Genomic DNA, 22,116 nt, shown 5'->3' with positions numbered 1-22,116 from the left:
TTCGACCTTCTTCGATGAGCTAACTGCAATAAGCTATAGCACGTATCCAGTTTCCTTATTTTAATATCCACAACATTGTTTTGTGACCTTTAAAGGTTATGCAAAGGTCAAATTTTGAAAGTTGTTGAACGAAACCGGGTTTTCGACATTTTGCAGCTAATAACCCGTCACTCGTACCACATCATGTTGATCATTTTTATAACTTGGTCAAACATTATCACATTGTCTCATCCTTGACTTCTGAAACAATCTACATCGTCAAATACCGCTCGTGAGTCATCGTCGTCTTCAGACTTGTATTTATTATGATTATTTTTTGCTTGCTTGAGTATGTCATGGTGTCCCACCCTTTTATTTCATTTTTTTTTCTCTCCAAGAGCGAGGCTCATGGAATAATCATAAAAAAATAAGCACACGTAGCATTGGGAACACCAAACCATGAATAATTCCTCTTGCTGCCAATCTTTTTTTTTTCTTCTTTGTCTCCAAGTTTCACATCAGATGATTCTCATCGAGCCACCATGCTACGTTTCATATTGAGGATATGGTGTGAGGAGATTTTCATGCCCTTAGTGACTCTGAATTAGCGTCATCGTGAGGTGGTGTTGATGCTACCTAATATTATTGAACTGCCACTGATATTTTATTTGTGAATCACATTGGGAAAGGTGGTGTGGTTCCTTCATTTGTGACCTCTTGCTTTGGATTGCTCGTTTTTGAGGCTCATTCTCTATGGAGATAATCGCATATTGAGGGCAGATTTATATCTCAGCTTGTCATTGTTGTCGGACATGGAAACCACCTTCCACCATTTACACCCGATGTGCTTATGTTGCTGTCGATATTTTTCCCCATCTGGTCTTTATCACCTATTTGCCTTCTCCTTTCTACACCTTCATTACCTCTGCCACCGAAGGTGGACGGAGGTTATGTGTTCAACCTTGTCTGTCCGTCTGTGAGAAGGATATCTCAAAATATTGTCGACGGATTCAGACCAAATTTGCTGGACAGGTTGGATGTGGAACAAGGATGAATTGATTCGATTTTGGTGAAGATTCAGTTCCAGATCGGGATACTAGAATTTTTAAAGTGATTCTTCACCATTGAGAGATCGGGCCAAAAACGATGCATCAGATTTCAAAAAAGTTTTATTGACAGATTATGACGAAAATAGGTGGATGAGTTGTTTCAGTGACAACAACAACCTGATTAGATTTTGGTTCAGATCAGCAGATCAATTCGATCAGTGGGATACAAAACATAGTGTTCATCCTGGTGGAGGTGTGCGCTCCACCGAGTGCCGTTCTAGTTTGTTGTTTTTTGATGCATCTTTTGGCTTTATAATTTTGCTTATAATATTGCTGGTCATCAGTGAAATATGAAGTCATTTGTTGATGCCAGTGAGAATTTGCACTTGTTCACCAGACACCATGCGTGCATTACCCTGACAGAATCTTATCAGATCTCATGAGAAATCTCGGTTTATATTTAAATGAGTCATTGGAATCAAATTCCTTTTTTTCTGCTCCATAGGTATCCTAATCTGATGGTTGAAAAATCATGCCGAGTCTTACTCGGATGGTTGGCCTTCGGAAAACCCAGCGATGAAGGTGAGGTTGAGTGTTGTGAGGAAGCTAAATAGCTTATTGACATATTACCTATGCAGGAATGTCAGAATTTTGACCTCCTGGCACCCTCCCCTCATGCCCACCAAATGAAGCATTTGTTTCGATGTGAATTCATTGGGTCTTGATTTGTCCAATGAAGTCCTCAAAGCTCGGTGATCATGGTCATTCAGCCAGTGTATAAATTGACTTCCAATGAGTAAATGGTGATTTATAACCAGAACAGATTCAGTCAGAAGTTTTATTATTACTAGCCTTGCCGACCTATCGCTTCGCTGACGGGTTTAATCAAAAGGCAGCATGTTTTACTTCACAAACGTATTGCATATCCATCTGTCTCTCTGAGCATGTAAATGAAGTGAAACCCCTGAATAATGTATTTTGTAACACGTTGTTGTTGTTGTTGTTGTTGTTGTTCTGGTTGTTGCTGCTGTTTGTGTGCTCCTTCTGTGTATTTTTTATATCTTTTTCTTTTGTTTAGAGAAATATTACATTGTGTCCTTCTCACAGGTTCCTGATGTCGTAGAATAATAAATGTTACTATTGGAACTACTGAAGTAAGCTCCCATTCTTGCTGTTGCTGCCTCTTCATTCCCAAAAGATTGGCTTTTAAAACGGCTATCTTTATGATTAAACAGACACAAATATTTGTTCCAAGTAAATCGATCATTAGCTTTCCAATGGTACCGTTTTTATTCTACGGCAGCGAGAACCAGGGACCTTTTATATTTATATATATATATATATATATATTTTTTTTCTTTAAACGATATCTCAGCCTCGTGTGAAGCTTTTTTAGAATGAAGTGTGACACACACACACACGGATGGATGTTTCTCCTTTTAGTAATAGATTATTAGCTCACCTGGACTTTAGTTAGGTGAGCTTATGTGATCGAGCAGTGTCCATAGGTGAGTCAATCTAGAAACACCAGTCATTATCGCTTGAACCAAACACACGATTTTGATGAAACTTAGTTAAAATTGTTAAATCCTTCCTCTTCTCCAATGGCTTGATTTCCAATCATTAATTTGGTTTCAGACCAGATCACTCTACCCTGGATATGCTGCTTCTGCTCTCCCAACAATGGATGGAGGTCCTCAATGCCGGACAGGAAATCCGAGCCGAATCCCTAGACATATCACTTGCTTTTGACATGGTCTGGCACCCTGCCCTGCTCACCAAACTCTCTCCCCATGGTATCCAAGGCCATCTCCACTCATGGCTCGCAGACTTCCTCTCCTGTCGCAGTCAACGTGTGGCCCTAAATGGAGTTCTTTCATCCCCTCTTCCTGACCAGGCTGGAGTTCCTCAAGGTAGTGCCTGTTCTGGGCCCTGTTATTTTTCTGGTTTTCATCAATGATCTCTCCGACTCTCTGGAAAATCCTCTATATCCCTTTGCTGATGACTCCACCCTCTGCCGCACCATCGGTCATCCCTCAGACCGGCAAGCAGCAGCTTCTTCGCTCACTGCAGATCTGGGTAAAATCACAAACTGGTCCAACACGTGGAACATGTCTTTCAATCCAGACAAATCTCACACTCTCACTATGTCTGTCTCTTCGAAAGGACCGTTTACAAAATCCCCCCATCCACTTTCTCAACAATCCTCTGGAAGAAGTCCTTTCTTTCAAGCTTATGGGTCTCACAATCTGCCATGACCTTTCCTGGGAAAGCCACATTTCAAACCTCTCCTCCAAAGCCAGTCGCCGACTGGGAATCCTCCGTCGTGCAAAGTCCTTCCTCGGCCCACCTGTGCTCCTGACCACATACAAAGCTTTCGTCCGCAGCCTGATGGAGTACTGCTCTCCCCTCTGGGCTGGTGCTCCTGCCTCCCACCTTTCTCGGCTTCACGCTGTGGAAACTAAGGCATTCCGGATCATTGGCATCTCCCACAATGAGGCTGAGTATTTGGGATTCTCACTCAATCACCGCAGGCAGGTCGGTGGTCTTTCTGTCTTCGACCGTCTCCTCTCCAGCCTCGCCCCCCCCCTGCTCTCTGCGATTTTCCCCCCCCCCACCACATTTCTGCAGGGCGCTCAAGGTCCGCCAACAACCCCCTTCTGGTAAAACTACCAAAATCACGAATCACTGCTCACCTTCACTCTTTTATTCCTCTTTTTTTTCCCCACCTTTGGAATAAACTCCCTCACTCTATTCAATCCCATTCTTCCCTCCAGGCCTTCAAAACAGCTGTTTTACCACCCCATCTTATCATCGTCCATCCAAATCCTCGATCTTTTCTACCCCCGTTAATCCAACCCAAACCCACCTCCTTCAAATTCCCTGCTTTCCTTCCTGAAAGTCCCTTTAATGTCCATCTTGTATACCCCCATGTTCCCCGCCCCATCCCTCTCCCTTCCACAGATCTCCTAAAGTCTCCGTTCCCCATTGTTTTGTCCGTCCCACTCCCGCCCCTCATGTCTCATGCTCCCCTTGCTGTGTGTTGTGTAAGCTCTCACACGAGCCTCGACAAGGTATACAAAAAAAAAGAAGAAAAAAAAGCTTCAAATCTGATACCTAACGAAGGTGTATTGATTGCATCAAAATCTGTGCTCATTAAGGAGGTCTTTTGGGGTTGGGGGGGGGGGTTTGTTCATGGCATTAAAAAAATTCAGTGTAATGGGGGTGGGGGGGGGATTGAGTGACTGTTGCTCCTGATTCCTGATCCAGGTGAGCTTCAGAAAATAACAGGCAGTCCTGTTTTTTTTTTTTCTTCTTCTCAATGAGCAAGGCTGGTGGCAGAGTCGTATTTGGAAATAAACTCTGAAATGAATGAGCTAATGTAACAAAAATAAATATTTTGACTGCTGACAATTTTGTCCTGAGCAATCGTATATCGCTTCCCACCAACCTTGCAGGTGTATTTGCAATTACAACCAGACTTTTTGAAATCCACATTCTTCATCAATACCTTTGAGTAGACGTAGTTGAGATAGTTTTGAATGATTCTTGCTTCCTTTGATGATGAGGCAAAAGCAAACCTCAAACTAAGCACATTGAAGCGGAAAGATTGAAAAAAAAAAATAATCAAGATATAAGGACATGAGAAAATTATCAGATGAAAGATCATTTGCAGGATCAGCAGGAAATGTTTTCAGATCTATGTACCTCAAATATCCTACGTTTCCACACTGTGACCATAGGTTGTTCCTTTTGGTCAGATAGGCACTCCTAACCTATGACTGCACACTCGTTTTATTGCTTCATCGACTTTAAAGGTTCTGCTTCAAGCGGAACATGCTACTCTTCCTGCGTACTGAAAACTGAAAACTTTTGCATTGCATGTGTAGTGTTCACGCAATAAGTATATGCCTTCAAATGCCAGCAGAGAGTGAATCGCTGATTCTTGCATTGGATGATTATTCCAGAACAGAGTAGCATGTAATACGCAAGGTGTCATCTGTAATATGAAGCCGAAATAATGGCACCCTTCTATTTCCATGATGTCTGCCACTTAATTACCCTGTCGTGGAGTGTGAAAATCATGAAACTGTCCATGTTGCAAAAAAAAAATGTTACTCAGAGGCGGTGTTGGATAAACCTGGAAAAGGCATTTCAGCAGAGGGTCCGATGATTCTGTGTGGAACTGGGACTCAAAAGGACAGACTGTGTGGACTAGTGGACGGACCAAATCGTTTTCGCTGGAGAGCAAATGCGTGGGAAGATTTTAGCATCAAGACGTTAGGCTCTTCCTTGTCATTTGGGTACAACCTTTGGATATGCTTTACCATCCGTAGTAATTTATTTTTAATTTATCCTGATTGTATTAGCTACCTCTGCCACTGAAGGTGAAGGTTATGTTTTCACCCCTGCCCTGTTAATTAGCTTGGGAGTAAGAATAAGGTTCCCCAGTATGTAATTACCCTCTGACTTTTCTCTCTCTCTTTTTTTTTTTTTTTTTTTTTTTTAACGACCAAAACCATGAGTAGAATCAAGTAAACATACCGAGCAGGCAGAAGCCCTGCCTTCCTGGGTTTCCTGTGAGCAGGCCACACCCCGGAGGCGGAGGATTGTTAAGCATGACTCAAAAAGGAAGGGTTGGTTGCGCATTTTGAGAGGCGAAGGAGAGAGGGAATGGTGGTTTCGGCGACAGTCAGTCAGAAGCGGGAGTTCAGGGTGAGCGCACGCATGAGGATGACGGCACGATCCTTGTATTCGTGTTGAGGCGATTTGGCTCACATGGTGAAGCAAGAAGTTGGCTTTTTGGCTCTTGGTTGGGTCAGTGAGGACAAGCGGCGCACAAAGCCACTGCACTGGGTCTCTGAGCCTTGGTGTGGAGTGCCGCTCACAGATTGCCTGGCGTGCATTTGTTCCGCTACGAGAGAAGCGATGTGGTGCCATTTTGTGCACGTCTGCACGAGCTGGTGGAAGCGCCTCAATTCCAAATTCCTCAAAGACCAACCCTGGGCCAAACTATGTACAAGAATACTCAAAAGGAAGGGTTTTATTTTTATTTTGTTTTCCCTTTGTATTTGAGTCTCTTTGAAAAGGCGCCTCGACTTGTATTTATTTATTTCATTATTATCATTACCTTTTGAATTATTGTCCTTTTGTAAATATTTGTCTGTTTTCATTAGATGGGTTCCTTTTAAGAAGCTGTATCCATGTATTTGTATTGGGGTTCGAGTATAAACCCCCCTGTGCTGTGCTCCTCCTCCTCTCCGCCATTGCGCCCCCTTCCCACACAGAGTCTGACGAAACTTGGTGAATGAGTTGGTTTGGTGATGAGAAGCCAATTAAATTTTAGTTCAGGTCTGAATCCAGATCTAACCTATCAGTGGAATACAAAACGTAATCTAATCAGCCTGGCGGAGGTGTGCGCTCTCCCGAGTGCCCTTCCAGTTGAACTTGTAATATTCGTCCTTGGACTGGACACTTTGGGAAAAGAAAAAGCAGTTAAAGTGGCTTGGTGCACGTGTGTGTGTTCCAATTTGTGTCACCATTACGTCACTTATTTCTCTATAGGCTTTCCTTTGACTAACAGTCATCTTCTTCCTAGATTCATTATTGATAGGTAAACATGTGCAGATATGATGAGGTCACATCTTTTACTGTTGGATGTGGTTAAGTGAACGGATGGTCATCCCGGATGCAAAGAGAGAAATTGAACACGATTCTGGTATGTAGTTCCTTTGTTTTGAGAGAATAAAAATAGTACGTCACTTGTTCCAGCCCTGCAGCAGGCTGGCATTGGTATAATGGCAGTAAACATTTGGAAAACCGTTCCTGGCAACAATACTGAGCACCAGAATTTAGCATTTAACTTGTGCCTTGTGATGTAATTTGCCACATGTGGTTTACTTAACTCGATTGTAATCATAGAAACCATTTATTTTGACTTTAAGTCTCTTTTTTTTACCTCTGCCACCAAAGGTGACGGAGTTGTCTTCACCCCTGTCTATTTGTCTGTCTGTGAGCAGGATATATTAAAAAGTGGTGGACGGATTATGATGAAATTTGGTGGGCAGGATGGATTTGTGACGAGGACGAACTGATTCCATTTTGTTGCAGATCCGAATCTGAATGCGCATCCGAGAATTCTTAAAATGATTCTTCACTATTGAGTGATCGAGCCAAAAACGGTATACGGCACGGTATCTGTAAACGTTACGGACAAATTCGGCCAAAACTTGGTGGATAAGTCGCGTTGGTGACATGGACGAATTGATTTCAATTTGGTGAAGGTCCAGATGCAGATCCGGACCATCAGTGTGATACAAAACGTAAACGGTTCAGCCTTGTGGAAGTATGCGCTCTACCGAGTGCCGTACTTGTTTAAAATGCTTTCCTAATCCGTTTCATTTTCAGCAAAACTTTATTCCCAAGTCGTCGTCTCTGAAGAGTGGTGCTCCTCCACCATACATGACTACATAGAGCAGGAGGGCGATACTTATCCATGGGCATTAGGTATGGTTTCATTCACTCCTTGAGGTGGTATCTGTTGAGGAGCGATGGGTGTGGGGTTCTCGAGCGGAATTGACTTGTGAGAAATGGTTGCTTTTTATTTTGTTTAAACGGTCATTCATTATGCAACATTTTTCTTGCGTGCAGGAAGTGACCTCACCGATGACCAAAAAAATCAGATGGTGATTTTCCTGGTAAGATGCAAACATTTTGCTTCATTTCTCTGTAATAATTTCTTTCAAGTTTATTAAAGAGGGCTGCAACACCGAGTTGATTTCTTCCCTCTTGGTTATGAGGTCAGACCGCTGGTGGTGATCCATGGTGCATAATTTCTTCCCTCCTTAAGTTAATTTCCTCACCCTGAGGATTCTTCCATCTTGGTTGATCACACACACACACACACACACACACACACACACACACACACACACACACACACACACACACACACACACACACACACACACACACACACACACACACACACACACACACACACACACACACACACCTTGGAGAGCTCTGTTCCACCTTCTGAAACCCGCATATGGAGATAACGACCAATGTCACTGAAACACACACAGACTGATTGCAGTATCCTCTCCTGTCCTTTCGGGAATGAGTGAGGCTAATCAGAGGCATCCATTATGAGCCCCTAAGCATTGTAATAGTGCTGAACTTCGATGAAAAGTGAGAAATAAAATGAGCTTCGGTAATATTTACATGTTTCAAACCAGACTTGTATAGTGAATCCGACGATCGGGTCGATTTTGTCGGCCAACGTTGCTGCACCACCTTTCTGTTGATGCCGCTTGAAAGTATTTGTTGTTCCTGTTGTTTACAGATCTCCAACCGAAAACTTTTAACCTTTGTCATTATTTTTAAGATGATGGGTCCTTTTGCTGTGGAACGGTTTACATGATTAAGTTGGTTACGATTTGACTGATTGACTCGAGTTTTGTATTGTTTGATAAAGAAATTTATTTTTTTCCCCTCCATAAATGACTTTATTGGAAATCAAGGAAGGTTATATTTTTCCATTTTATGCTCTCCGCCATTTGAAGTTTCAAGTGCGGAAGCCTGGAAAATGCTTTGTTGAGAGGTGGCAGCTCTCCAGTGGATTCAGTGCCCTAAAAGCTTTTCTCCCTGAATTTTCTTCAGGCGAAGCGTTACATGAAGAACGTCAACATGAGTCATTGCACACCCCTACCTGCCAGTGACTTCGCTCTACCAAAACATGCAGGGATAATTTTGTCAGGTGGTTCTACTGGTCACTGAGAGGACGCCTCTTGCTCGAAGCGCTCTTCCTCGCATTCTTTCCGGTTCCCTTCCCTCGATTCAGATGATTGCATGCAATCGGACTTCTTTCCAAAGCCATGCATTCTGTTAAGTTATTGGGTCATTTGTCTCATTTCCGAAAACTCTCATGGCTTTCCCGCTTTTTGCTCCAGTCTTTGAGCAGTTTAAACCTTCGATGACGATCTGCTTCTACCTTTTGTCTTTGTGCCACAAAAACCTGTTTTTTGGGGGGTTTTCTTCTTACAGTTGTGCATATCAAAGGAATGCTTGTCCACATTTAAGTCTTGGTTCGATGTACATTACATGTCATTTGCTTGAAATGTATACTGAGGCTGTGGTTTGTTTTGTTTGAATGCTAATTATGACTGTCAACATTTGTTTTACATAATTCCATTTGATATTTAATTCCTTTGTGGTTAATAAATAACTGGTAAATACTCGGATTAATTTTGTCTTGTCACCGTGAAGTGGGGGGGGGGGGGGTTCTTTACACCACGACCACGTGGGACGACACCCCAAATGCTCGAGTAGTTGAGACAACATTGCTGCATGTTTTATCATTCACTACATGGTGTTTTCACGCATCTTTTTTTTTTGACTACTTTGCTTTCATTTTCTCAATGGCGAAGAAACAAAAACTCCACGTTTGACAAAAATACTAAATTGACACGACTGACCACCTCTCCCACTCCCTCCACCACCTCCCCCCTTCAGGGCACAATTCCCAATGCGCCCTTTAATGACCACTAAATCACACACGATGACCACTAAATAATGTGCGCATTTTATAATTTAAGTCCATTATTTCACTGGATTAAAAATTCCAGCCGATTGCATTAAAGGCTTCAAAAATGCAAAGGCCTTTGATTACGTCATAATGGAACTTTCAACGTGATGTTGGGGGCATGTGGCAATCTATACGAATAAAATAGCCTGTGAATGTATGTGTGTTTGTCAGCACCCATAGCTCCATGATGATGGCTTGAAACTTTGTATGCATACTAAGTGGAACCCAAGGATGTGCAGCTGAGTATTTTTTTAAATTTGATTTAAAAATAAATAAAATAATAGTAATAATGAAATTGCTTGCTTTCCCCATCATGGGGGCCGGGTACTTTTGCTGGTGAGCAATAAAAAAATATTTTAAAAACGACTCGTTCCAAAAAAAAAAGAAACCTGCATCATATATATTACTTTATTGTCGTTTAACATATTCCAATTTTTTTTAATCGAAGGTGGATGAAAACGGTTTTTTTTGTTTTTCTTTTCTCGGGCTGATTTTCACCCCGCAGGTTGTGCTGATGAGATTGCGAAGATGCAGGTGCTGATGAGGCATCCTCTCAGTGTTGGATTTTTTTTCCAGATGGACTCTAATTCCATGCTCTTTGTGAGTGGAATGCTGTACCTGGTTATAACATGGTGGAGCATGTGAAAGGAGGATGGTAAATGAACATATATTGAAAGGTAATAGATTTGAAATTTTATCAGAAGAGGAAGAATTGTATGTCACTTTCTTCATATGAGACCTTTAGCATGTGAATTATATAATAATAATAATAATAATAATAATTGGGGCCAATCACAGGTACCGCAAAACATTCGGGTTTTGGGAAAAAAGGTGTCGGAAAAAGGGGTTGCAACAAATTCAATAGGGATGCTTGCAAAGGTTATATAAACATTTCTGGTTAGGGTGGTTCTTGTTATAATTGTTGTACTTTCCATCATATTTGGTTTTTCCAGTCATTTCTGTTCTGCGTACATCTTGTACTTTCATCCGTTTGGCAAATAAAATATCTTTTGCGCTTTTTTTTATTCACACCTTTGAGACTGCTCCTGCAAAGTTCCTTGAATGGGCCAAAGCTACGGAACACACTTAATAAATACTGCTTCATCATCATCATCTAGCACCAACCAATCAAAGCAAGTCTTGCAACCATCGAGGTCTGTGTGCCCATGATAGCGGTTGAGGATCGGAAGCTGGCAGCAGGATGCACATGAACGTTTTTCCTGTGCGTGAGTCACGTGGATAGATTGTGCTTGGTGGGAATGGACCACCACGTTCAACAAAACGACACAACCGCTGGTAGAGCGCCGGGAACTGAAGCCGCAAGGACACACCACGCCTCCGCAGATCCCGCTGCACTGTCGCCATGCTTAGCTCGCGTGCACGCCGTGAACCGGCACCTGGGCCCACAGGTGGTGGGGTCAGAATCAGGGTCTCTGGTTCTTCAGGGTCTGTGGGGGAAGCGGGTGGAGGTGGTAGCGGCAGAAGTGCAAATTGGCGGGCAGCAGGTTGTTCGGCTGGTGGGCCAGAGGCTGATGGGGTTGTTGCCACAGATACGCTGACAAGGAAGTGGGTATCCGGATTATAGTGGAGTCCAACTTTGTGCAGCTCTGCAAGAGACGTTGGAGATAAGTTTGAGAGAATGTGGCAGACAAAGTACTAAATGTTTTTTGATTTGATTTGTTCAGTCCACTGAAGATCTACTTTTCATTGCGCTAATGAAATGTTTCTAAACATTATTTATTCATCAGAAATTGTTCATGTTTAGTTTCATCGGGGTCACCCTAAATTAATTATTAAATGCAATTGTCTCGTCGTAGTTCTACGTGCCTCCTTTCACATGACCTCAGTTTCATTGACTGTGCAGGCAATAGCAATGACTGCATGTTCTCTAAGGAGAACAAAGTTTTGATTTGTTTCATCAATAGTTTATGATGAAAGTTCAAGGCTAAACTGTCTTCAAACGTATGCATTTTTCTTTGATATTTCATCTCTGCACTGAAGTTGACTTCAATTTTAAGCTGTGTTGCAGTTATGTTTCAATGTTTGAATAGCACACAAGTAAAATTAGATGTATTCTGAAATTTGTTCCCATTTTATTGTCATTCACCTTCAGCATAGTGGCCCAGACTCGCGCCATGTGCTGCCACCTCCCGCAGCGACACGTACATAGGTGACACAAGTAGGGCTTCAAGACCTAGGCGTGCAAAAGCCTCGGCTGCAGCTGGACCTGGCAGACCGATAGATAGACAGCCACGGCCTCTGGCGAGGAAACCCACGTGTGCTGCACGGGCCAGTGCCAAAAGTGCGGACCCTGGCGCTCTCAAAGATTCTAGGATGGCTGTGCAGGCACGATCTGCCTGGATTAGACTGCAGGTTGTGCTGTGCTGGGCTCTGTGGCGTCGTCGGCAGTCCCTTGCACAATACTGTGCACCACATTTGCGACAGGCCTAGAAATTGAAGAAAATGGCAATAAATATAAATGTAGCAAAATCTGAGACACTGAATGGTTCCCTTTCATTGCGTTTGAAATGATTATGGGAGATGTTGATAATGGTTGCACAAACCAGATGCTCCACCTTACCTTTGATGCTGCCTTGGCAGGGTCAGCTCGTCGCCAACAATTGGGGTTGGCACATTTTGGAAGGGAATTTCTTGCTGCTGGCTCATCTGTTTGTTCCGATGCATCAGTCTGAGGAACATTAATTGGAACGTCATTTTCCAGCAGTTCTACAAGCCGACCCACAAAGTCGGGAGCACCTTCTCCACCCTTTGCCCCTTCATCTCCACGGGGAGACGCATGGACAGCAATATCCAATAATATCTCGTCAAGCTCTTGACTGGCAAGTGGAGAACTTGGTCCAGGCCCTTTCGGTGCAAGGCTCCGAAACCCGAGGTAGTCTGAACTACTACCTCCTTTTCGTGATCGTCTGTCAGCCCTTAACTCCTGCAAAGACCGGCCTCGGCAAGCCCTGGGTCCGAGGCTTCTTTGAACTTCATTGTCTGTGATGGTTATAGAGGGTGCTAAAAACGATGGCTTCTCGCGCCTTTCTAAGATTGCTGTCGAGCCATCGCAGGTTTTTCTAAAAACAGAGTTTTCTGAGAGCGAGAGTGCAGCATAGCGGCGGGGTGAGCTTGAGACCTGGACAACAGGTAGTGTTGAGGTTGAACCAGTGCGCTGATTGAACATGGATATGGGACTGTCTGTGCTCTGACCATCTGCTACCCCACGGCGTGTCACACCGCGTCTTGCTAACACCTGGCACAAGTTGTCAAGTGAGCGTGAAAATGTGGCAAAAGATGATTTCCGGGTGGGTGGAGCAGGGGGTGACACACCTCGATGGAGGAAAGGTTCAGACCGACTTATCGAAGGTGACTGTTGGACTGCACGTGGTGGTGAATGGGAGGCAAAAGCAACAGAATTGTCTGGCCGCACATCAACGCGACATCTAATATGATGCCTGGGCGAACCATGGTGCATTGTTGTCATCTCGGCCAAGACCGACGGTGCAGAAGAACTGAGCATCTGATCACCAGTAACCGGTCGGCCTTCTGAATCGTAGCGACGCCACACAGTTGTAGCAGGAGGTAAAATGGGGGCCGAGCGACGACCCGAAAGACTTGTAGCTCTTCTGGCAGTCTCCATATGGACTGCAATAGGCTGCCCAAATGGGCCAACCTTGCTGGGATGGATGTCATAAAGGCGGCTTTTGGCTGAAACAGAGAGGGGTGTCCTTTGTTGATCACGTGGCATGGCCATTGCAGATGGCTGGGACATTCTGGTGAGACTGGCAGGTTTTCTCGGAACAGGTGGCTTTGCCGGTCGAACCTTCTCCTGGTGCTTGCGGCTTCCTTGAACACCATCAACCCTGCGACCTTCGTTCTCCTGCCCACTTTTAAAAATGACACCTCCCATTGTTGTCCACGGTCTATCAGGCATTACCGCTGGACTTAGCCATATTTGTTGTGAAGGCAGAGCACGAGGTGAAACAGACAGAGTGTGGGTTGCCGGCCGTAGAGTAGCAGGAAGAGGCTGAGGGGAGAGCGATCGCGTCATTTCTGCCCCCCTTCCCCAGGCCACCCAAGACGCTCCACCTACAGAAGGTATGCAATGGGGAGGGAGGGGGGGAATCAGAGGTTTAACTGCAAGGCCAAACTGCAGAGGAGCAAGAACAGGTATCAATATTGCCCTTTCTGACCACACACACAAAATGTTTTCATTTGATGACCTGAAATCATGCTTGTGATTGTGATTACGGTCATTGGTATGGAGATGATTTTCCTTCGCAATGACCATAATCGTAATCTTAAAACCTAATTTTACCCAACTTTGGCCTTCCTTCCTTCCTTGACCCACACCTGGTCGTGCGTTGGAGAGATTTGACTTTTAACATGAAGTAAACGTTTAATAACCACATTTCATCCCATACAAGCCATTCTTCCTCCCTTGTCTCCTTTCCCAAGCACCACCTTCCTCTTATCTCCACTCCACTCCCACAATCCCTCTCCCTCTTTGATATTGCCCCTCACCCATGCCCTTCCATATGTAGGTAATAAATGGATGCACCTTTATAATAATTATTCCCCCCCCCCCAGTACCAAGAAACAAAATCTGTTCGTGAAACTCGACACATCCATTCATCGATTTATTTCAACGTGTAGTGTTAAAAAAAAAACTGTCGTGGATTTTTTTAAAAACAATTTTATTTATTTTGAGTCTGCTGATTAAATAAATCCTTTGGCGCGGTTGATGTCCGTCGGTGCACCAATTATTATAATAACTACAGGGACGGAGGTTGTGGGGGGAAACGACCTTCATTTAAAAAGGGTATTTTACAATTTAGGTTTTTTTTTTAAATTAAATTTTATTTATTTTTAGTTGATATAATCTAGTAAGAACAACTACCTTTAAAAACATTTTTATTTTCTAATTATATTTAATGTTATATCATCGCGGCTGCTTCACTTACCCGGTGTGTGTGTGTGCTCCAGCAGCAGCTGTCCGTGTTGGGAGCAAGCAAACAGAAATGAATGAGGGGAAAAAGGAATCCTGCGCTTTCAAGCGGTTGACTGCAGAGGCCTGTTGCGCATGCGCAGTGGTGGAGTGTTTCGGTATGGGGGTTGAGGGGGTGGTGGGTCAGTGGGAGGAGGGAGAAACAAGGGGACAATGATGCACGAGCGTCGTCTATGTGAACTGTCCCGTTTTATCTGCGTACAGTGCATGGTATACACGCAGTGTACATGGTAATGTTAGATACTCGAGCTATTTACTGAATGCATCGTTCATCTGACACGGGTGAACATGAAATTGCACAATGTGTGTTGCTTTTTGTCGGGTGGTGGTTGTGGTGGTGGTGGTGGTGGTGGTGGGGGACTGCCGAACCCTTACTGCAGAAAGGAGGTTTGAGGATGCGCACACCCAATAAGAGTGAATAATAATTAGTGCACGAAATTCACCGTTTGTGAGGAACATGTCTGTGTGTGTGTCTGTGTCTGTGTCTGTGTGTGCTGCTGACTCACACCGAGTAGGAAGGCGACACTTTTAACGCACGGACGGACATTCACCGTCGTGGGGACGAATGTGGCCGTGGGTTTGGACGTGACATGAATCGCCGGTGGTCCGTGTTACATAAAGTTACTGTAACCCCTTTTTTTTTTGTTTGTCACCCACAGATCAGGACTGGGAAGCAAAATCCCATGAAGAATGTGTTTTGTGCTGAAACACAGAGACCTCTGTTTTCCCCTCGTCCCTCCAACTCCTCCTTCCTCTTGTCTCTCCCTTGGCCCGTCGCCCTCACTCCTCCCACCCCTCCTCGGCTCCTCTTGCGCCGCTTTCCCTTCTCCCTCGGAAACCACGTGCTTGTTGCGTCGTCTCCGCGACGCCCGCACAGTTGCCATCGCAACGGCTTGTGTAATGTCCAGCTGGGGAACGTGAAGCGAGTGACGTGATCATTAATCTAACAATGGTCAACTAGTTTCATCGCCCACATCGGTGGCACGTACGTACACTGCCTGAAACGCTACGAACGAACGCACCGCTTCAAATTGGATCAGAGGTTCGTTCCAAACGTGATCTTGAGACGTCACCGGTCACTCGCGAGAAAAGTTAATGTGATCTTGTACTTCGACGGAAGCTCATAACACCAAGGGTCATGAGCTGCTGTTAGATTGCATTTCACGACGCCATCAGCTTATAATAATAATGATAATCGTAATAACTTGATTGTATTGTCGTTCAAAGAAAGTGTCTTGATTTAAAAAACAAGCTCAAATGAGCTGAGATCCTTGTCCTCTTAATGATGACGTCATAAAACGAATATGACGTCATTGTGATGTATCAGGTTTGCAATAAATTATCTGTGCTAATGCCTGGCTTGATTCCCGCAAACAAAATTCAAACAGCTTGCCTAGTTTCGGAGATAATGGTATAGGCGATTTCCATTAGCGGCGATATTATGACGTTTACTTTTTTTCTAGGAAGAATTCCCAAAATCGGAGATGGTTACTGCCTGTGCGTGGGCTTTCTGCATATACATGGCAAATTTCACGAAGATCCGATGAAAACTCTGGGTTGTGAAACAAAAATGTCAAAAAATAGGAATGACGTCATAAAATTTATATGACGTCATAGTGATGTATCATATGTGCGGTAATCCATCTCTGCTAATGCCCTGTTCGATTCCCACAAACAGAATTCAAAAAGCTTGCCTAGTTTCGGAGATAATTTTTTAGGCGATTTCCATTAGCAGAGATATTTTGACGTCATAACTTTTTTTTTCTATGATGAATTTTGAAAATCGGAGATGGTTACTGTCTGCGCAGAGTAGTTTTACATATATACGCCAAGTTTCAGGAAGTTTGGATGAAAAGTGTAGGCTGTGAAACAAAAAAGTCCACAAGAAGAAGATTAAGAACAACAACGTGAGCAAGACTTAGAGATCCTCCACGAGGATCTAAAAAAAGTGGAGTTGATGTGCACTTTGAAGTGGAGGAATAAGGTTGTGTACTCGTATGAAAAGGATATATATATATATATATATATATATATATATATATATATATATATATATATATATATATATATATATATATATGCACTGTACATACATACAGACAGATGGATGAATCTGCATATGGTCAAGAATTCCTTCAATTTAATGGCTGCCTGATTCAGTGGTCAATAAGTACCATTTAACGTTCAATTTGTAGCCACCAATGTTAAATAACTGATGCTCTACTGTAAATAAGTACCGCTTCTACACTTTAGCCGCGTTTAAATTGTTCTTGTTGAGACGATTCACCAACTTTTCAGGACCAAGGAGAGCTTTGAGAGTCCCTCTTTCGTGCTTGGAACGTTACTCTTCTTCTTCTTCTTCTTCTTCTTCTTCTTCTTCTTCTTCTGCATATTCTTGAGTTTATTAGTTTCAGTTAATTATCTCCACGATTATTTTTATAGTAGAGTTGAACATTAACATTTGTACGAATAACCGCTTAATAATGGTAACATTGAGGAATAGCACCGGGAGAGTGGTTAGTGATGAAAGTGAGATGGCAGACTTATTAAACAGGTATTTTGCTTCAACTTTTGCACAAGAACAGTCAGGAGAATTTCCAACAGCTGAGAGTATCTATCAAGGAGGTGAGAAAGGGCTTTTACAGAAGATCCAGGATGGAGTGGAGGAAGTTGGGAATTGGGAAACTATAGACCTGTCAGCTTGACTTAGTTGTGGGGAAGGTGTTGGAGACATTAATGAAGAACCAGATGAGGAACCATTTAAATAAATACAAACTAATTAAAGGTAGTCAGCATGGGTTTACAAAGGTAGTTCCTGTCTAACAATTTTTTTCGAGTTCTCTGAAGCATTGTCTGATTTGGGTGGATGATGGAATGGCAGTGGATATCGTATATCTAGACTTAAGAAGGCATTTGATAAGGAACCACATCGGAGGTTGTTAGCCAAAGTGAAGGCTTGTGGAGTGGCTGGTCAGGTAGCTAATTGGATTGCAAACTGGCTTAATGGTAGGAAGCTAAGAGTGGTGTGAGTGGGAGGATGTCTTGCTGTGAGGATGTAAGTAGTGGGGTACCTCAGTGATCAGTTCTCGGACCATTACTCTTCATTATTTACATCAACGATTTGGATTATGGGGTAAAGAGTAAGCTTTCCAAATTTACAGATGACACAAAGCTTGGAGGTAAGGTGAATAGCAGAGGGGGTTGTGATCAGATACAGGAAAGTATTGATACTTGCATAGATTGGGCAAAACATTGGCAGATGGAATTTAACCTGAGCAAGCATTAGGTGTTGGAGATGGGGGAGAACAATGAAAATAGCAATTACAGGATGCAATGGGTAATTTTGGAGAATGTCACACAGGAGGATCTGGGGGTGATAATAGATATGGGAGGTAAGTACATGGCCAGGCAGTTATAGGAAGAGCAAATAGGGTTTTCGGTTGTATTCGGAGGGGGATCAATTATAAATCAAAAGAGGTGGTGTTAACATTCCACAGTAATTTAGTGAGGGCCACATTTAGAATATTGTGTGCAGTTTTGGTCACCACAATTCCAGAAGGATACAGATGTCACGGAGAGGGTTCAGCACAGGGTTACTAGATTGATTCCGGGCCGAGCTCGACTCAGCTATGAGGAGCGGCTGAAGGAGACAAGGCTTTATACACTAGAAAGGAGGTGATTATAAGGAGATATGATAGAGATGTTTAAGATAATGAAAGGTTTCGATAAAATAAGTGCAGATTAATTATTAAACAGAGTTGACAGTGATAGATCCAGGGGCCATAGCTTGAGAGTAAATAAAAGGAGAGTTAAGACGGTAGTAAGGCAGGGGACTTTTACTCAGAGAGGAGTTAATGCATGGAATCGTCTCACTGGAAAGGTAGTGGCAGTAGAAACGGGAGATAAGTTTAAATTAGAATTAGATAGGTACCTGTAAGTTATGGGGATGTTGATAGGACTTTTAGGTAGTTTGAGCATTCTGGGTGATTGTGTATGGAGTGCTGATGGTGGGGGTCTTGTCAAGGTGGGTTGTGTGGTTGACGTGTGTTTTTAACCAAGCCCATGCCCCCTCCCCCGAGAGGAAGAAAAGGGGAAATAAATAAAGAAATAATAAATAAAAAAAATACAAAACTACAAAAACTACAGAAAATAAACAAACAAAAGAACAAATCTCATAAAAAAATTCATTTCATGAATTAAAAACTTTTTTGCATTTTCTTTCTCGGATCTTGTGTAGATGGGTTGGTGTGGTGTTCTTGCAGGCATGATGGGCTGAATGGCCTCCACCTGTGTTGGATTTCCTTATTTCCTTGTTATAATTGTAAGGAAGAGCTGTCAAATTAAGCAATAGCTTGAAAGGCTGACAGCCCTTTTATAATAAATTTAACAACTACACGAGCAGGAGAGTAAAGAAAGAAAAGAAAAAAAAAAAGAAGAGAAAGTCTTCTTGCCCTCATTCTGCCTGAATTTTTTTGGGTTCTGAATCATGGATGATATCACATGTAAGTGGGATTATGAACAACAACGTTTTTCAGGAAAGAAAAAGTAAAAAAAAATCAGCTGTGAAGTAATTTCAATAAATCATTCACTGAGATATTGATTCAAAAACATTTTCTTTACAGTATTTTAAAAGCACGATATCGAACTCGAGTTTAGTAAATCAAGCAGAAGAGAATTCCAAATGTTGAATAAATTTTTCGACCATTCCAGTTTTTGGATTTAACATACAATATTTCTTGGACAGTCTTGTCGGATAGGAATGAACATCTTTGTTAAATTGGAACATTTTGGAAAAAGAGGTCAGCAGTTGATTCGAATTCAGTCGTAACGTAATTCAGATTTCAGTCGTAACGTAACGCAATGGCGTAATTCAGATTGAATTCAGTTGATTAGAAATCAGTCGTAACGTGAAAAGGGCATTTTATAGAAAATATATTTATTATTTATTTTCAATATATTCATTGTTGTAAATAAAACATTTGCTTACGGTAACCAACACCAGAACAGATGTGAATTGCTTTCCTTTGTAGTAACAGAATAGTAATAGTATTGAATTTAGAATTTCCTCAAATCGTATTACGATATAATATGTGGGATAATATTATAGAATTATATAATGTGGATAAAAACATTAAGAAGCAAATAAATAATATTACAATTTACAGAGTGTGCCGACAGTGTGTGAAATTGAAACAGATATGTGCTGAGTGTGGTCATTCCAGGTCAAACATTCATTTATAATTATGCCGAGAAACATTGTACTTGTTTTCATTTCAAGTGATGTATCATCAATTTTTATACCGGGATAGAGCATGTTATTTAGCTGTCTAGAACTCATGAAATGAATAAAATTTGTTTTCTTTAGATTCAGAGATAAGTTATTACTTCTAAACCAAAGATAAAGTTTTGATAATCAGAATTTCGGATTCTGATAAGAGTGTGAACAAAAGACATTTGTATCATCTGCAAAAAGAGTGTATTGTAATGGAGTGGATGTATTTGAGATATTATTTATTTTAAAATTAAGAACAGAAGGGGACCTAATATGGAGCCTTGGGGAATGTATTGGAATCAGTGGAATCATAATATAATGTGTATTGCTTTATATTTGACAGATCATTTATAAATCAATAAAGAGCTATCCCACTGATTCTACAAGACTGTAATTTCCAGAGAACGATGGTGTGATCAAGAGTATCAAAAGTCTTCCAAAGATCCACAAAACATCAATGACATGCCCATGATCTGCTAAGGTACTCATAACACTGTCATATAATTGTGCAAGTGCTAAATCTGTGGAGTGCAACTTTCTAAACCCACACTCATCTAAATTTAGAAAATAATTTTGAGTAAAAAAACCGTGTGACCTATTATAAATGACTACTTGATGTTCTTCTTCTTCTTCTTTTGTTTTTTTGTGTACATTGTCGAGGCTCGTATGAGAGCGAACACACACAACGCACAACAAGGGGGGCAAGGGGGGGCAGAAGACAAGGGATGGGAGAGGGAAGGACAAAGCAGTGGGGAACAGAGACAGGAGATCTGTGGAAGGGAAAGGGATGGGGTGGGGAACATTGGGAATCCAAGATGGACATTACAGGGACTTTCAAGACCTTGCATGACAAGGAACTTTGGGGAATGAAGGCAGGGAATTTGAAGGAGGTGGGTTTTAGGTGGATTAATGGGGGTAGAAAAGATCGTGGCTTTGGATGGGGGAAGATAGGTGGTGGTGAACAGCTGTTTTGAAGACTTGGAGGGAAGAATGGGATTGAAGAGAGTGAGGGAGTTTATTCCAAAGGTGGGGAAAAAGAGGAGTGAAAGAGTGAAGGTAAGAGTGTGATTCGTGATTTTGGTAGTTTTACCAGAAGGAGTTGTTGGCGGACCTTTAGCGCCCTGCGGAAATATGGGGGGAACATATTGTAGACAGGGCAAGGGGGGGTGGGGGAACTGGAGAGGAGACAGTACAACACAGAAAGACCACGACCTGCCTGCGGTGAGAGAGTGAGAGGCCCAAAGACTCAGACTTAACCACATGAGATACCAATAATCCTAAATTTAATTTCTATATTTTTTTGTACTTGTTCATATTTTCACTATTGGGGTGTTGTATGCTTCACTTGTGTAGCTTTTCTTTTATTTTTTGATTGCATAACCCTTTTTGTTATCCATGGATTCTTAGGATCTCCTTTTCTCATTTTACTTTCAACTTATGGCATTTTTTTTGTTGTTCAGATAAAGACAAAATTTATTCCAAAATAATTTATAGACATCATTAGTATCATTACAAAGCCCATTGTTGGCTTAATGGTTGAAGGTGGCTGCCTTAAGATCTTAACGTCTTGAGTTCAAACCCCTGTCGAGCCGTTGAAACAACACCAGATGGGTTGACTCAGGCTGTCATCCTTCTGAGGTTGGCAAAATGAATACCAACTTACTGGAAACAGGGGGCACTGCATCAGCGGCACAGCCACGCTCCCAGCAATGATGCCACAGGCTGCATACAAAATATTAATGTGTCATTATGCAGCAAAACCTCATCCCAATTTTCTGATGTCAAATCATTATTTAAATGAGAATATTTTCTCGTGAATTTGTGTATTTTCTGCTTCCTTCCTCTAAGTTTTGTAATCAACAGCACTATTTAATAATACAAATATGGGCAAGTGGTCAGATATTTCATGATACAGAAGACCAGTTTGGATATGTCCTTCATCTGAATTAACAAAAATGTTATCAATTCGTGATTACTGTGAATTGATATTTGTTGGTTTATCAATTGTGGGAATAACAAGGAGGGAATTAGATGTAGGAAGAGATTATTTGGCCCATCATTCTTGCATCACAACAACACCAGATTAAACTAGAAGGGCACTCAGTGGAGCACATACCTTCGCTGAACTGAACAGTTTACGTTTTGTATCCCACCGTAAGGCTGGATCTGCATCCGGACCTTATCCAAAATCTCATCCTTTAGTCCTTGTCAACTA

At 42.2% G+C, this 22,116-nt stretch overlaps 2 protein-coding genes and 1 long non-coding RNA gene across 6 annotated transcripts in view; 2 read left to right on the top strand and 1 right to left on the bottom strand.

The window, feature by feature from the left end:
- ABHD16A (abhydrolase domain containing 16A, phospholipase) overlaps positions 1–10,643 on the top strand; it is a 43,170-nt gene extending 32,527 nt beyond the window's left edge. For 2 of the 4 annotated variants that reach the window (XM_085854045.1, XM_085854044.1), the window contains 5 exons: positions 1,534–1,610; positions 7,437–7,535; positions 7,680–7,726; positions 8,694–8,790; positions 10,124–10,643. In XM_085854045.1, the coding sequence (XP_085710171.1) occupies positions 1,534–1,610; positions 7,437–7,535; positions 7,680–7,726; positions 8,694–8,790; positions 10,124–10,263 (460 nt within the window). In that variant the 3' untranslated portion in view covers positions 10,264–10,643. Of the gene's footprint in view, positions 1–1,533; positions 1,611–7,436; positions 7,536–7,679; positions 7,727–8,693; positions 9,275–10,123 lie in introns of those variants that run through there. The other 2 variants (XM_085854047.1, XM_085854046.1) reach the window with 1 other exon arrangement.
- Positions 10,005–14,705, bottom strand: AJM1 (apical junction component 1 homolog). The gene is made up of 4 exons (XM_085854043.1): positions 14,586–14,705; positions 12,200–13,710; positions 11,726–12,065; positions 10,005–11,225 (listed from the first exon to the last, which is right to left on the bottom strand). Exons 2-4 carry the CDS (start codon positions 13,670–13,672, stop codon positions 10,747–10,749), a joined length of 2,292 nt encoding a protein of 763 aa, XP_085710169.1. The 5' UTR covers positions 13,673–13,710; positions 14,586–14,705; the 3' UTR covers positions 10,005–10,746.
- On the top strand, positions 14,611–20,567 carry LOC147012810 (uncharacterized). The gene is made up of 3 exons (XR_015051072.1): positions 14,611–14,727; positions 15,289–15,671; positions 20,245–20,567. It is a non-coding gene; the product is annotated as an uncharacterized LOC147012810 (long non-coding RNA).
- The last annotated feature ends 1,549 nt before the right edge of the window (positions 20,568–22,116 follow it).

The sequence above is a fragment of the Eptatretus burgeri genome, chromosome 14 (assembly GCF_056783735.1).
Source record: "Eptatretus burgeri isolate ZD-2024b chromosome 14, Ebu_testis_v1, whole genome shotgun sequence".
Taxonomy (NCBI): Eukaryota; Metazoa; Chordata; class Myxini; order Myxiniformes; family Myxinidae; genus Eptatretus; species Eptatretus burgeri.
Note: the sequence above shows the minus strand (reverse complement) of the source record. Positions and strands in the feature narration are given on the sequence as shown.

Excerpts from the sequence above, each read along its gene's own strand:
- AJM1 (XM_085854043.1), bottom strand. The coding sequence starts at position 13,672 with ATGACGCGATCGCTCTCCCCTCAGCCTCTTCCTGCTACTCTACGGCCG. Across the intron at positions 12,066-12,199 it reads CTGCCAAGGCAGCATCAAAG|GCCTGTCGCAAATGTGGTGC; the intron begins GTAAGGTGGAGC and ends TTCAATTTCTAG. Across the intron at positions 11,226-11,725 it reads TCTGGGCCACTATGCTGAAG|AGCTGCACAAAGTTGGACTC; the intron begins GTGAATGACAAT and ends CGTCTCTTGCAG.